The sequence below is a fragment of the Protopterus annectens genome, chromosome 5.part0 (genome assembly GCF_019279795.1).
Source record: "Protopterus annectens isolate FY-2018-M chromosome 5.part0, PAN1.0, whole genome shotgun sequence".
Classification (NCBI taxonomy): Eukaryota; Metazoa; Chordata; order Ceratodontiformes; family Protopteridae; genus Protopterus; species Protopterus annectens.
The window spans coordinates 1,088,368,688-1,088,384,841 of NC_056735.1; the positions used below are offsets into that span (position 1 = coordinate 1,088,368,688).

The following is a 16,154-nucleotide window of genomic DNA, read 5'->3' on the forward strand; positions in this document are numbered from 1 at the left end:
TGTTTTATTTTATCCCACGTACTAGCAATTCCTTCTAAAGAAATTTCCATTTTCCCTAATAAATCTGAAATCATTTCCATTACCTGTTCCTTAAAAACATGTGTTTTTTTATCTGTAAAGTAGGTAAGTGCAAGTCTCTCTTTCACTACATTACCCTGCATCTTTTCTTAGTTTTTACTGGTGCATTTTAAATAGTTATTGAATGGGTGTCAAAACTTTCAATTAAAACATATGAAAGCTAACCAGTTACTGTAACTCGGGGAATATATATGTATACGTGTGTCTGTGTATACACACACACACACACACACACACACACATATATATATATATATATATATATATATATATAGATAGATATATATATGTATACACACACACACACACATATATATTTATATACACACACACACATACACATACGTGTATATATAAACACACACCTACTACTAAATTCACATCTTCCACACCAAACATTCTCATGCTTCTTCAGTAATCAACCCCCTTGGTGCATTTCACCCTTCTACATGCCCTGATGCATCCTTACTACTGCAAATCAAATTCCAGACCCCACCCATACATAATATTCCCTTCTGAGAGCTACTTATTTCTACCAATACTTAAAAGCACCATAACATTTAGTTATGTACTTACCAGAACAATAAATGTATGTGATCCATCTCGCCTACATTTATAACTGATGGGCTCAGAGCCGACTCGGCCGATACACTAGCACAAAGTCTCTCATTGGCTGGGCCAACCCCCTTATCCCAGGATGCACCACGCCCAAACCCGCAGATCTTGTTTGCCCCACAACAACTCACCCACATGTGCCAATCCGACTGCACAACAGTGTTTCCTCCAGATCCAATAGGTAGGGGGAAGGAGGGCGGGTACGTAAGAATGTAGGCGAGATGGATCACATACATCTATCATTATGGTAAGTACATAACTGAAAGATGTAATGCGATCCTATCTTGCCTACATTCATAACTGATGGGACAGCGTCCCTAGCACCTAGATCCTGGGAGGCTCACTGGAAAATACTCCTGAGCACTGTGGAACCAAAGGACGCCCGACCCCTAGAGGCCACATCCAGTTTGTAATGAGAAATAAATGTATGTGGAGAAGTCCAAGTGGCCACTGCACATATCTCATCCACAGACAGTCTGGCATGGAAGACCACTGAAGTTGCCATAGCCCTAGTAGAATGCGCTCTAACTGGAAATGGAAGGTCCCTTCCTGTTGATGCATAAATAAATGAAACACAATCCCTAATCCACCTAGCGATAGTGGTCTTAGTTACTGGTTTGCCAATCCTGTTATCCGCAAAGGCCACAAACAACTGGTCTGATTTCATCTGCTGCTGTGTCCTATCCAAGTAAAACCTCAGTTGTCTATGCACATCCAACTGATGAAGTCTGTATTCTGCCTTGTTGGAAATTTTCGGAAAGAAAACTGGTAGCTCTATAGATTGATGCAGACAAAGAGCAGAAGAAACCTTCGGAAGAAATGACGGGTTTAGTCTTAGAGATACTCTATCCTTGTGAAAGATCAGATAAGGAGGCTTGACAGAAAGAGCTTGAAGCTCCGAAACCCTTCTGGCTGAAGTAATAGCTACCAAGAAGGCAGTCTTCCAAGATAAGAACTTTTGCTCACAAGTGGCTGCCGGCTCGAAGGGATGAGACGTCAAGGCTCCTAAAACTACATTCAAATCCTATGGCAAAACAGGTTGCGACACCGGAGGGTGAAGCAACCAAGCTCCCTTGAGAAAGGCCTTACACAACTTATGACTCATGAGTAAAGGCTCAAAGGCAACATAATTAGAAATCGCTGCCAATTGGACTTTAAGCATGGAGACAGCGGAACCCTGTCTAAAAAGAGTTGCCAAAAAATCTAATACTGCTGAAACCGGGGCTGTCAGAGGGTCGAGGTTGTGCCGCTGGGCCCAAATGGCAAACCTTTTCCATTTATTAGAATATATCTCCTTAGTGGAAGCTCTGTGAGAAGAAGACAGAATCCGGACCACCTCAGGTGAAAGGATATGCTGTCTAAGGTCGGAAGTGGAGCAGCCAAGCCGCTAGCTTGAGAGTTCGCAGTGATGGATGGGCCTGACCCGACTGAAGAGTCAGGAGGTCTGGAACTGGGTCCAGAATCCAAGGATCCTTCACTGCATACTTCCAAAGGAAGGAAAACCAAACTTGGCGGGGCCAGTGTGGTGCAATCAAAATCATGCTGCTTCCCAAGCAGATCGCCTTCTGAATCACCTTTGGCAGTAGAGGGACCGGAGTGAAGGCGTAGAGCAGACCGGAGGGCCAACTGTGGACTAGAGGGTCCCTGGGTGACCCCCCCGGGGGGGGATCAGGGAGAAGAAATTGCTGCACTTTGCATTCCAGGGGCTGGCAAAAAGGTCGCAGCAGGGGAACCCCCACTTGGAGAAGATCGGAGCCGCTACTTGGTCGTTCAGGGACCACTTGTGAGGCATCAGAATAACTCTGCTCAGCCTGTCTGCTATCACACTGGACTTTCCCGGAATGTGCATTGCCACTAGAAATCTCTGGGAAGCAATCGCCCAGTTCCACACTCTCATGGCTTCTCTGCTAAGAGGATAAGACCTGGTTCCTCCCTGCTTGTTCAGGTACCATACTACCACCATATTGTCTGAGAAGATTGCGATGGTACCCTTGGAAAGAGAGCTGTGAAGTGCATGCAACACTAGAAGCACTGCCCTCATTTCCAGAACATTGATATGTAAGTGGGTTTCGTGATCTTGCCACGTGCCTTGAACCATCCTGCCCAGATAATGCCCCCCCCCACCCTATCTGGGAGGCATCCGTGGTCACTGTGGCAATGGGGGAGGGGGGGCAGAAGAGTCTCCCCTGGTTCAGGTTGGAGGAGAGGAGCCACCAATGAAGATCTCTCCGGCACGTTTCCGTGATGAGAATTGGCTAGGACAAGATCTTGGTATGACCACTGGGTCGACAGGAGCCATTGAAGAATTCGCATGTACAATCTTGCCAGAGGGACCAGAAGAATGGTGGCCGCCATTGACCCCAAAAGCTGAAGGACCATCCTGGCTGGGGCTTTCCTTCGGGGTAGTAAGACTAGGACTTGGTCCTGTAGCATCTTTATCCTCTCTGTTGGAAGGAATGCTCGCATCTCTACAGAGTCTAGCTCTGCGCCTATAAAGGCAACACGCTGTGATGGCAGCAATACAGACTTTTCCCAGTTGAATGTAATTCCTAATAGATGTCCCAACTCGATGGTAGCACTCACGGCTTGAGTAAGAAGATGCCTGGTGGGGGCGGTGAGGAGCCAGTCGTCTAGATATGGAAACACCTGGAATCTCAGACGTTTAAGGTGAGCCGTCACCACTGCCAGACATTTGGTAAACACCCTGAGGGCTGTGGTGAGACCAAAGGGCAGGGCCCGGAACTGGAAGTGACTGGCTCCTAGGTGGAAGCGTAAATGTATCCTGGACGCCCTGTTTATCTTGATGTGATAATAGGCGTCCTTGAGATCGATGGAGCACATCCATACTCCTTTTTCCAGCAATGGGAAAATGGATTGCAACGTGACCATCCGGAACTTGGACTTCTTTACAAAGCGGTTTAGGTGGCCGAGATACAGAATGGGTCTCAAGTCCCCTGTTCTTTTCGACACCAAAAATAACCTTGAGTAAGTTCCTAATCCGGTCTGGTCTGCAGGGACTGGCTGGTTAACTCCCTTTCCAAGCAGCTTTGCGACCTCTATGGCTGCTTGATCCCGTTGACTGGGTGGCACATCCGGGATTTTCCTTGACGGTGGAGGGGGACGGATAAACAGGATGGTGTAACCTCCGGCGATGATACGAAGCACTCACTGATCCTGAGTGATGGAACCCCAGGCCCTTGGATGCGCTGAGAATCGACCCCCGACTGGCTCCGGAGACACACAGTCGGGCAGTCTCTCAGGGATGCTGTAAGGAGGAACCACAAAAGGATTTGCGGTCTCCTGAGTTGCGGGGGCCTCCGCCGCCTCTAGGGCGACGTCTTCCAGAATAATTCCCCCCCCCTGCCTCTGGAAGGGGGGGGGTCACTCTGATGGGCAGGGAAAGACTTTTGGGACTTTCTGAACCACATCTTTCCTCCCCTCTGAGCCTTGGGATAAGGTCTAGAGGGAAGCGAAAAACGGGCCCCAACGGCAGACAAAGTCTTACCCTCCTGCTCACATCTAGTGAGTGCGTCTTTCACCTTGGGTCCAAAGAGAGAGGACCCATCGAATGGAGCGTCGGTGAAGGAAGACTTAAACGCCTCTGCAAAGTGACACAAGCGCATCCAGGCTTGCCTCCTAAGGGCTATGCCCGAACTCGCTCCCCTACCCACCCAATAACAATCGATGAAAGGGTAGACAGCTGGGCATTGACGGACTGCGTCAACACCTCAAGCACGTTACCCAACAGGATCTCTCCCAACTCCTTTATGAGATCCCTTTGGAGCCTCGTAAAGTGATAAATAATTCAGCGACAGCAGAGTAAAGGTCGCTGAAGTCAGGGTGCGCTTCCCGTACTTATCCATGCTCCTGGACTCCTTGTTAGGAGGATGGATAGAAGTAGAATCACCACCATAGCATCAACCGGAACTCCCTTGGTTAGGAAACTCCTTGCCAGGGGGTGCGGATAAAACCTTGTTGGGGCGAGAAGGATCTGGCTACACAGAATCAGGGTGTTCCCACACCCTTTGACAAATAAGGTCCAGTAACTCATCGAAGGGTGAAGACACCCAGGAGGCGGAGGGTTGGGCTCTGAAGGCCTTGAGGTAGACCGACTCCTCTGCAGAAGGGGTTTTGGATGGCCAGTCACCCCTCTGTCCCAAGATCTCCAGGATATCGGAGAATGAGACATTGTCAGAGGACGACTTAGGGGACCCTTCCGCATCATCAAGGTCTGTGTCCAAGGTGACAGACTCATCTGGGGAGTCTATGTGCTTCCTCTTGCGCAATTTTTTCCTGGGGGCTCTTCAGGCACGAACTCTGAAGGCTCCTCAGAAAACAGGGGACCACACAAGGAGGAATCCTCAGGCCTAGGAGCCGCACTGTCCGAAGGCAGGGGGCACCAGAAGCTCTAGTCGCCATGTCTAGGGAAGGAGTCGCAGATTCAGGTGAAGTCACTAGAGACTTGGCCAGCGCGCTCCTCATAGCCTCGAAGGCGGGCCCACCAGAATCTGAGGAGAGGCCAGTCTCTGAGACCATGACCGGTGTTGGGGTTCCTCTAGCCAAGGCGCCAAGAGGGAGACTCGGGGCTGAAACCAGAAGCCCCAACGAATTCCCCTCGGGCCCAGCTGAGGATACCCGAGAACCAAAACCTCTGGAAGGCACAGAAAGGGTTGGAGCTGAAGTTGGTGCCGACAGACTAGCAGTGGGTCTCGGAACTGACTCAAGGACTTCACCTAAGGAAGAAACGGTATCAAAAGGGCTGGCTCCGGGGCCGACTGGGCCAGAGCCAAAAATAATTTGGATAAGACAGGTGACTGGAGGAGCCTCTGGACCACCCTATCTACATCCGAATCTGAAAGCCTGGAGGACCTGGAGGAAACAGAAGGGGGCTGAGAAACTTTTTCTATCGGCTCCGAGACAAAGCTAGGAGGCCGGCTCCAAAAGGATCGGAGCCGAAGCAGACTTCACCAGAACCGAGACCCCTTTCGGCGCCAACAGTTCAGGAGCTGACGAAACCGACCCCAGATCAGAAACACTCTCCTGCGGCTCCGAGACCAATGGAGCTGAAGGAGGAGACCCAGATTTAGATCCTCTATCCTGCGGCTCCGAAATCAGTGGAGCCGAGGAAGGGGACAGAGTACCTGATCTCTCATCCCGAGACTCCAAAACCAGTGGAGCCGAGGAAGGAGACCCAGATTTAAATCCTCTATCCTGCGGCTCCGAGTCCAGTGGAGCCGAGGAAGGGGACACAGATTTAGCTCTTTTTGCAGGCGGCTCCAACGGACTTGTTGGAACCGAAGACTTATTTTGCTTCGATTTTGAGGAGGGAGAAGAAGCCAAAGCTTCCTCGACGGCTGGCTTGATCAAACCCTTCAGGATAAGCTTATTTTTTCTCTCATGTCGGACACGAGAGGAGAAGGCATGGCAAACACTGCAAGATTCCTGCAAGTGTTTAGCCCCTAGACAGTAAACACAGATGGCGTGGCCATCTGTCAACAACATCCTGTAATTGCATTTTGAACATTTTTTAAAGCCCGACGGCTTATGTTCCTTTTCTTTGCCAGACATACTAACACACTCAACAGACAAGGAGGGATGGGGGGGAGAGCTCTAACTTAAACGCTCGACAAGAGATGGGGCAAAAGCCCTCTAACTCAAATGGGCCTAACCCGCCAAACAGAAGGAATTACCACAACAATCCAAAAAAAAAAAAAACAGTCAATCACAATGGAACTAACAACAAGATAGCTATTAAAATAGCTGCTTGAGCATAAATTTTAAAGCTAACTGCAAAAAAGCGACCAAAAGGCCAAAATAGAAGGGTACTTAGCCACAGCCAAGTCGAGACCACGTTGTTACTCTAGGAGCGGCAAACGAGATCTGGGGGTTTGGGCATGGTGCATCCTGGGATAAGGGGGTTGGCCCAGCCAATGAGAGACTTCGTGCTAGTGTATCGGCCGAGTCATCAGTTATGAATGTAGGCGAGATAGGATCGCATTACATCAATAGTTTTTACTGGAATACAAATACTTGCTAGTACAGTATTCCTCCCCTGCCAATAGCCCTTACTATCACAAATCTAATATTATATCATAACCCCCCCCCCCCAAAACGTGCATGCTGATTGGCCAGCGTGCACATTGTAAATCAAATTATACTAATGGAAAAAGGTCCGGTCGCCCGGACTTTTTTCCATTAGTATAACTCTACTTTTAAAACACTGTCTCGCTATGTTAAATGGGTTTAACATGCAGACACCTTTAAAATAAGCAAAGGAGATCTCGGTTGCTTATTTTAAAGCTGTCTCGCTATGCTAAACCCATTTAACATAGCGAGACAGGATTTAAAAAAAGGCAACGGAGAAGGCAAGTTCTCCGTTGCTTTTTTATTCGCTATGTTAAGTGGGTTTAACATAGCGAGACAGTTTTAAAATAAGCAACGGACATCTCCGTTGCTTATTTTAAAACTGTCTCGCTATGTTAAACCCATTTAACATAGCGAAAACAGTAAAAAAAAAGCAACGGAGATCTTGCTTTCCCCGTTGCTTTTGCCCACAGCTCTGATGTACTGTGCAGGCGCGCAGTACATCAGAACTGCCGCGGATGCCAAACATCTGCGGAAGGGCAGTAAACAGGCATTATACTATGCCATTATTTAAGAAAAGTAATAGTTTCTTTTCTTAAATGATGTCATGGTATAATAGCAATAACCTACTTCTGGGTGTGGGTAATGCTGTATTTACCCACGGTTGGCTTTGTTTGGTCCCTCGGGACCAAACCACACCAACCGTGGGTAAATCCAGCATTACCCACACCCAGGCGTGGGTTATTGCTATATTATTGTCTCATTAGACTGGTAATTAGCAGAAGGCTGAAAGGCAAATTACAAATAATCACTTCAGTTATTTTACCAATGACTGAAAATAGAAAGTAAAGTTAATGCCAGACAAAAATTAGCAGAGACAGGAATACTACAACTGAAATTGTAGAAAACTACCACAAAGCAATTTAACCAATAACTTTTCCAAACAGAACTGAAACAATGTAATTGGTCACCATTAAAATCTCTTCCTCTAAATGAAGCAGTTGAATACTTCATTTCTACATTCTTAACCATCCTTGACCACCACGCACCAACTCACTCTATAAGAACCAAAGCTAAACCAGCCCCTTGGCTCACTAACAATACTAAACAAAAAATCCTTCTCCGTAACAGATGCTGGGCCAAATGGAGTACTACTAAGAATCTGGCAGACCGCCAAACCATTATAAAACATAGAAATATTATAAAAAAAAGCCATCCTGCTAGACAAAAAGTACTTTTATCTCCAATTACAGCAAACCTCTCACAAGGAACCTAGAAAATTTTGGACTAGTATTAACAATCTTCTTTTCCCAGGCCAATCGATCACACCCAACCCACAAGGCTCAAACCCTGATAATCCCACACAATCAGCTAATGCCTTTAACTCTTTCTTCACAGACGCCATCCAAACTCTAGCTAGCCACCTATCCCCTGATACCTCTAATCTGCCCACCTCTTCTACAAACCCACACCCTTTATTTCACTTACAACCAGTGTCTACTTTATTTCCTCCCTTTTCTAAAAGTTAAAACCTAACACCCCCCCAGCTGATAAACTCCCAGCAGAATTCCTGCAAAAAAGAGCTATAGCCATTGCCTATCCCATTTCCATTCTGATAAATAGATCCATAAGTGAAGGAACTGTCCCATCTATCTGGAACATTTCTCATATCATCCCACTACATAAAGGGGGGGAACTCCAATGACTTTTCTAACTTTCGCCCCATAGCTTTACTATCCCCTATTGCAAAAATTATGGAAAAGTGCATCCATAAACAACTTCTTAACCACCTTCTCCAGAACAACCTATTTGCCAACTGTCAACATGGTTTCAGACCTTTCCACAGTACAACCACTGCCCTATCGTTCACAAACTGCATTAACAATAACCGCAACAAAAATCTTCTCTCATCTGCAGTCTTCACTGACTTATCTAAAGCTTTTGACATGGTTAATCACCAGCTACTCCTTCACACACTGAATTCTCTTTCACTTGATCCACTATCTATGAACTGGTTTAAATCTTACCTTGAAAACCGTCAGCAAGTTGTACTCTGGCAAAATAAACTATCTAATCACCTTTCTATCTCCCTCGGGGTCCCACAGGGCTCCATATTAGGCCCACTCCTATTTTCCATTTATATTAAATGACCTGAAATCAACTATTCCATACTCCACCTGTATTCAATATGCAGATGACTACTACAATCAGCTCAGCCACTTCTCAAAATGAACTTCAGTCTCTTACCCAAAAAGCTTTCAACACTGTAGAAAACAATGGTTCTCACACCGCTGCCTCCACCTAAACCCCAAGAAAACTAAACTGCTACACTTCACACCAACCCGAAAGTCCACCTCTTTACATTTCAATCTCACTTCTAACAACGGTACTCATCTCTCCTGACCCAACCACTAAACTGTTAGGAATAATAATAGACAACAATCTTAACTTTGATACTCATATAAACACCACACTAAAATTAGTTAACAAAAAACTAGGATCCCTTTACAGAATTAAACCCTATCTTACACCAGAAGCTAGGACCGCTATAGCCAAAACTCACCTAATCTCCACTCTCCTCTATGCTTCTCCTATATACACCAATCTCTCTGAAAACAACCTCAATAAACTAGCAACATCCTATAATAATATTGCTAGATTTGCTACAGGCTCTCCTTTTAGAACCCATCACTGTCTAAATCTAAGACATCTAAACTGGCTAGAATTACTTAACCAGCTCCAATTTCACCAGCTCACAATAGTCCACAAGACCCTGTATCAACCTAGCAACACTCCAATACTCTCTAGCCTAATTACACCTTATAATAATCTCAAAAATCTACGCTCCTCAAACAAACTACTTATCAGTACTACTAAACCCAACAACTCAGCAGGTGACTCCTTGTTCTCTAACTCTGTTGGAAAAATATGGAATAAGCTACCCCCTGAAATCACATCTCAGACTTCTCTCTCACTTTTTAAAAGGAATCTAAAACTATATCTCAATAAACACTGGCTATGCTCCTGTACTAACCCTGACCAATTATTTTCCTATTCTCTAAATCTCACCCTACATCCTTTATTTTCTCCCCTTTATGTATCAATAAACAATATTATTGCATACAATATATATGTATATATGTATAATGCACCTTCTCATAAAATCAGAGTATTCTAATTTGCACTACTTGTGTGAAAAAAGAAAACAATATATATATTTTTTTGCTTTTATGTAACATTTGCTGTTTTTATAACATCTGTCACAACTTCTATATTAACTTTTGATTAACTTTGTATGATTTCTTGGAGCTTTTCTCCCTGGGCCTCTACTGAAAATGGACATGTAACCAGCTAGACTAGCCCGGTCAACAAATGTAAAATAAATAAATAAATAAATAAAATATGCAAGCTGGGGACAGATAAGAACAACAACAAGTATAGTAAAGTCCACAGCCTCAACCTAAAGCAGTTGAAAGAGTGGCCAAATCAAGTTTCAAGTTCACTCAGTAGCTCAAGTGCCTGCAGAAGCTGGTCAGGTAGGATGGGAGGAGCACTAGCTGTTCATCCAGTGGAGCTCCCAAGCCAGCCGAGCACAACCTGCCATTAGTGCATTTGCACTATTCAGCAGAGAAGAATCTGGCATGCAGAGGCAGAATTCCCTTCGCAAGTCAGCAACTGCATTCTAAGAAGAGATGCCAATGTTGGAGGTGGGTGTCTCCAAGGGAAAAGGACCAATAAAAGCTGGCTTGCTCTCTACCACCCAACTTTCTCAAGGGAATGGACAGGGACTCTTGGGTAAGAACGAATAAGTCCACATGGCTCTCGTCTACCCAAGAATACCTGGCTTCCTTTCTGCCAGAATGAATGGGTCAAATATGTAAAGGTAGAAATGGAATGGCGCAAGGTGCTTAGGGGGTTGAAAACAGTCTTTATGAAACTCGTTAATAGCAGAGAGACTCAAACTGTTTCCAGAAAAGTTGCTATAAATCAAGAACCATCACAGAAGGAATAGCACAGGTCCAGTAAAACAGGTCTTGTTAAATATAACGGGTATGAACAAGACAGACGTATGAACGATTTAACAGTTAAATAAGATACTAAGAAGTGAACATTTGCATTTATGATGAAGTCTTTTGAATCTGTACAAAAGGTATTTTGATGCAAATACCCACAGCATAGTAAAAAAAAAAATATATGGCTATTTTTAAATGATGCAAAGTAAAGCATGCTACCTCAGGGACTGCATATCATACAAACACACGTGGGTGGATATATCTCTATATACATATCTGTATGTATGCATACACACACACACACACACACACACACACACACACATATATATATATATATATATATATATATATACACACACACACACACACACAAAAATACATAAACATATTTGTGTCTCTTATACACACACTTGCTTGTGTGCATGTACATGTGTACGCACGCATGTGTATGACTATAGTAGGAATATTTATTTAGAATTTGTACCTTCCACAAACACTAGCAAAAACTTTTTAAGCATTCGCATTACCAAAAACCCTAAATACAAAACAAAGATATTTTTTTCAAGAAAAAAACCTTCTGTAACACTAAGATGTAAATTATTTGAATAGCAGTAGTATTATAGAAATGCTTTTTTCTAGGGTAAGGTGCTGGATTAGGTTTAGGGGGCAGAGGTACAATTAGGGTTAAAGTTGGCATGCATTACTAAGGTGCAGGGGTCTTCTCACCCTGCACTTTCTTAATACACTCAAACTACACCTACTACAGCCCCGCACCTTAGAAAACCCATATTAAAATACTACTACAATACATAACAGCTTGGATATACAACACATACTAATACACACACAGTAAATCTTGCCTCCTTACCGAACCCTAATCCGCACACACACATGCACCCCAAATAGCAGTCTAGTTGTCTGTTTGCCAAAATGTCCCCATAATACACTTCACAGTGTAGGGTATCCACATATTCATTGTGCGCATGTTCGTTCTGAATATAGGGTTTGTGCAAGTTAGAAACCAAAAAATAAAAACACACAATGGTCAGAGTCCACAAACTCCACCAAGGATCCACAAAAACAATCTACAGACAGTGGAGCTGTAGATAAAATACTTAGTTTATTAAAATCAGTTACGCACTTTTGTCCTTGTCTGGGACTTCATCAGAACTGATTTAACAATACACTCACTAACAGCTACATATCTTGAATTAGTGACATGACCACCATTTGAAAATGTAACAGGAAATAAAACAAGACATAAAAAAAATATTCTAGAAATGTGAAAATTCTTATGTTCAAGGATATGTACACGTGGCAGCCTCTGCTCACACACAAAAATACAAGAATTTAAACTGCATTATATCAACATTAAATAATTAAGAACAATGAATAACGAATTATAAATAATGAATAAATATCTACTCTAAATGTAGCACAAACGTGAATATCAACTATAGATGCAATACTGCAAAAATGTATGCAACGTGAAAGTTAGCCAATATTCTTTGTGCATCTGTGTTGTTGATTCACCATCCTAATAAAACCAGACATCACATAGGATTTGTAGATGCCTGGGTTAAGATGCCAGTCTTAATATCTGTGTTTTTGGCAATGCTACTAACACTGAATGTGTAATGTGCAGACTGATGTACACTTAATAAATTACTTCTTAAAAACACAACTAAAAGCTGGCCAAGCCTTCCATTGTATACAGAACACTTCTATATTCAAAAACAGTTTACACCTGGACAACAGACAGCACCAAATTCATGATCATTCGTATGACAGCTGTAGCTTAGTTCTAAAGTCTGTTCCCACCAGAAAATGTTTTGAAATCCAGCCCCTAAAATTATATTCTCAAAACTAATCCGCATTATGTTTTTACCTAGTGCACATTATTCAATTCCTAGTGTAAAAGATCCTTCCCCAAAATTGCTAAAAAAGTAGGGTGACCATGCCTTAGTAAACCCAGCATTATCACTAATCACAAGCTGAAGTTTCTGAAGTTTAATGTGCTTTACAGCAGCACACATTTCTATAATATATTATTAGCACAATTACCTTGGCTCTCCTTCCTGTTCAGGCACTTCCTCCTCCTCCTCTTCACTCCCACTATATTCGTACTCAGTTTCATCTAAAGACAAACAGTGTCAATTATTACAATAAGCGTACCTCTAGTACAAATTTTTAGGAAGAGAAGGTTTAAAACATGCTAAACAATGCCTTTGTTGCACATATCCACTTTCTTTCAAGTGTTACAGTGTCCTTAAGTGCAAGGACAAATTGCCTTTAAAAAGAAGATGCATGTTTGGAACATATTATACACTTGAAGACTACTAAATATTAAGAGTACATGTGGCTTGGGATAGCTGAATGATAACTATTACATACTTTTATCACACCATCACCATTTCAGACGATCATATTATGCTATGATGCACAAAACATTTGCAAATCTAGTAGAACATAAACCCCAATTAACTTCCCAATATACAGATCTCGAAGGATGATACAATATAAATATGTAAATCAGACAATGCAGAATTCAATCACCTGCTTTTTTTTTTTTTTTTTTTTAAAGAAACACTAAGCTTAGCACCTGAAAAATGCTGAACTACAATTTAAGGTTTACCTCATGAAATGCAGTCTCTCTGAAATTTAGCACATGCACTCATCACATCTTCTCGTCTTTGAAGAGGTCTTCCGTCGCCAACAACTTTAGGGAATTTCCTTACCGGACATCCAGATCTTGGCACATTTTTGATTATCTTCCTTATTAATATAAATGAGGTGCATCTCCTGCTTCTGTATGTTGTGATGCCACAAACTGTGCTAATCATTTTCATTAACCCCCTTCCCCCCCAATCCAATAAGCTAGCACTACCTGAAACTCAAGAAAAAATCCAGGAATAAAATGACATACTTCTCTGACTTACAGAAAAGTTATGTAGTCACCACAACGTTCCATGTTTATTGTCCATCTCGCCATTCATTTTTACATGGATGGGTTTGGAGCCGATCCTCGGCTCCGATTCGGCTGAATATACAGCTAGAAGTGTCAAACTTGGCTCCTGGCAGTTAGGTATCCCAGTGCTGCAACTCTCCAGATCTTGTTTGCTGCTAATTTACTAAAAAAAAAAAAAAAAAAAAAAAAAAAAAAAATATATATATATAAATATATATATATATATATATACACACACACATATATATATATTTATACATACACACACACAGATATATATATATATATATATATATATATATAAAAACACCACATATCAAGGAGAAACAAACTGAAAGGAGCTCCTGTAAGAAGGAAAGATAACCACTAGGTCTCTCTAGGAGTCCTCAGATGGGGGAAGGAGTGAGGATTCGTAAAAATGAATGGCGAGATGGACAACAAACATGGAACGTTATTGGTGAGTATGTTGTCCTATCTATCATTCTTGCATGGATGGGGCAGGGTCCCTAGCACCTTTTCCCCTGGGTGGGTCACGAAAGTACACCTTTGAGCACAGTGGAACCAAAAGAGGCCCTGTCCCTGAAGGCAAAATCCACTTTGTAATGAGTGATAAATGTATGAGGATTGGCCCACGTAGCTGCAGCGCAAATACTGTCCATAGACATTCTGGCCTGAAAAGCAGATGACGTAGCTAATGCTCTGGTTGAATGACCCCTAATTTTGAATGGCAGTTCTCTATTATTGGAGGTATAGACAAAGGTGACACAATTTGAGAGCCAATTAGAAAGGGTAACTTTACAGACTGGCATACCCTTTTTTGCCTCAGAGAAGGAGATGAATAATTGGTCAGATTTCCTGAAATCTTTAGTTCTATGCAAACAGAATCTGAGCTGTCTATGCACGTCCAGCTGATGAAGTCTATACTCTGCCTTATTGCTATGGTTGGGGAATAACACCAGGAGTTCAATGGACTGATTGCTATTGGCTTGAGAGCAAACCTTGGGTACAAAGGATGGATTGGTTCGTAACAATACCCTGTCCTTGTGAAAGATCAAATATGGAGGTATTGAGAGTGCCTGCAACTCTGAGACCCTTCTGGCAGATGTAACTGCTACTAGAAAAATGGTCTTCCAGGACAGAAATTTGAGTTCACAAGATGAAGAAGGCTCAAACGGAGGCAATGTCAGTTGAGATAGGACAAAATTTAAATCCCATGGAGGGAGTGGTTCCTTAAAAGGTAGTCTCAATAAGCAAGCGCCTTTTAAAAATGCTTTACACAACCTGTGTGACATTAAATTTGGAGAATGGTCACCAATGTGAAAATTTGGAATTGCAGCCAGTTGGACTCTAATAGTTGCTGTAGCAGCACCCTGCTAAAAAAGTTTTGCCACAAACTCTAGAATGGATTGAAGAGACACAGAAAAAGGGTCAATGTTTCTATTCCTAGCCCAGAAAGAAAATCTTTTCCACTTGCTAGTATATAGTCTTCTAGTAAAAACTTTATGAGAAGACATCAGTATGTGTTTTACTGCTGGAGTAACGTTTTGAAGCCTGACTAAATTGGGAAGTGGAGCAGCCATGTTGTCAAGTTGAGGGTGTGGAGAGAAGGATGAAGTGTACCTGACATATGTGTCAGCAGGTCTGGAACTGGGTCCAGAATCTAAGGCTTCGCCTGAAGATGAGGCCAAAGGAAGGGGAACCAAATCTGTCAAGGCCAATGTGGGGCAATGAGAACCATCCTGCTTCCCAAGGAATTTGCATTCTGGATGACTTTGGGTATGAGGGAAATGGAGGAAAGGCATAAAGAAGTCCCGAGGGTCAATCGTGAGCAAGTGCGTCTCTCAGTGTCTCCCCTGGCGGGGGAATTAGGGCAAAGTAGCTGCTGCACTTGGCATTCATGGGAGTGGTGAAAAGACTGCAGCAAGGTTGACCATCATTTCTGGAAGATCGCTTTCGCTATGTTCTGGTTCAGAGACCACTCATGAGGTATCAATATTACCCTGCTGAGCATGTCGGCTATCACACTGGATTTCCCCGGGATGTGCGTTGCTACAATAAAGTGCTGGGAAGAAATTGCCCATTGCCAAACTCTCAAGGCCTCGTGACAAAGTGGGTATGACTTGGTTCCTCCTTGTTTATGTACCAAACCACCGACATACTGTCCGACTGTATAGCAGTCACCCCTAGTGGATGAGAGTCGTGGAGTGCTTGCAATGCCAGAAGCACCACTCTCATCTCTAGAACACTGATATGAAAGTGGGGCTCGTGTTCCTGCCATATACCTTGGACCATCCTTCCCAGATAATGCCCCCCACCCAATCTAGGAAGCGTCCGTGGTCACTGTAGCAACAGGTTGCTGTGAAATAAAGGGTCTCCCGATGGTCACATGGTTG

The 16,154-nt window shown here is 43.3% G+C and overlaps 1 protein-coding gene across 1 annotated transcript in view; it reads right to left on the reverse strand.

Moving 5' to 3' along the window:
- MAP4K4 (mitogen-activated protein kinase kinase kinase kinase 4) overlaps positions 1-16,154 on the reverse strand; it is a 3,343,981-nt gene that overhangs the window by 2,127,833 nt on the left and 1,199,994 nt on the right. Inside the window, exon 12 of the mRNA XM_044071965.1 lies at positions 12,858-12,930. Coding sequence (XP_043927900.1) covers positions 12,858-12,930 — 73 coding nt within the window. The remainder of the gene's footprint in view (positions 1-12,857; positions 12,931-16,154) is intronic.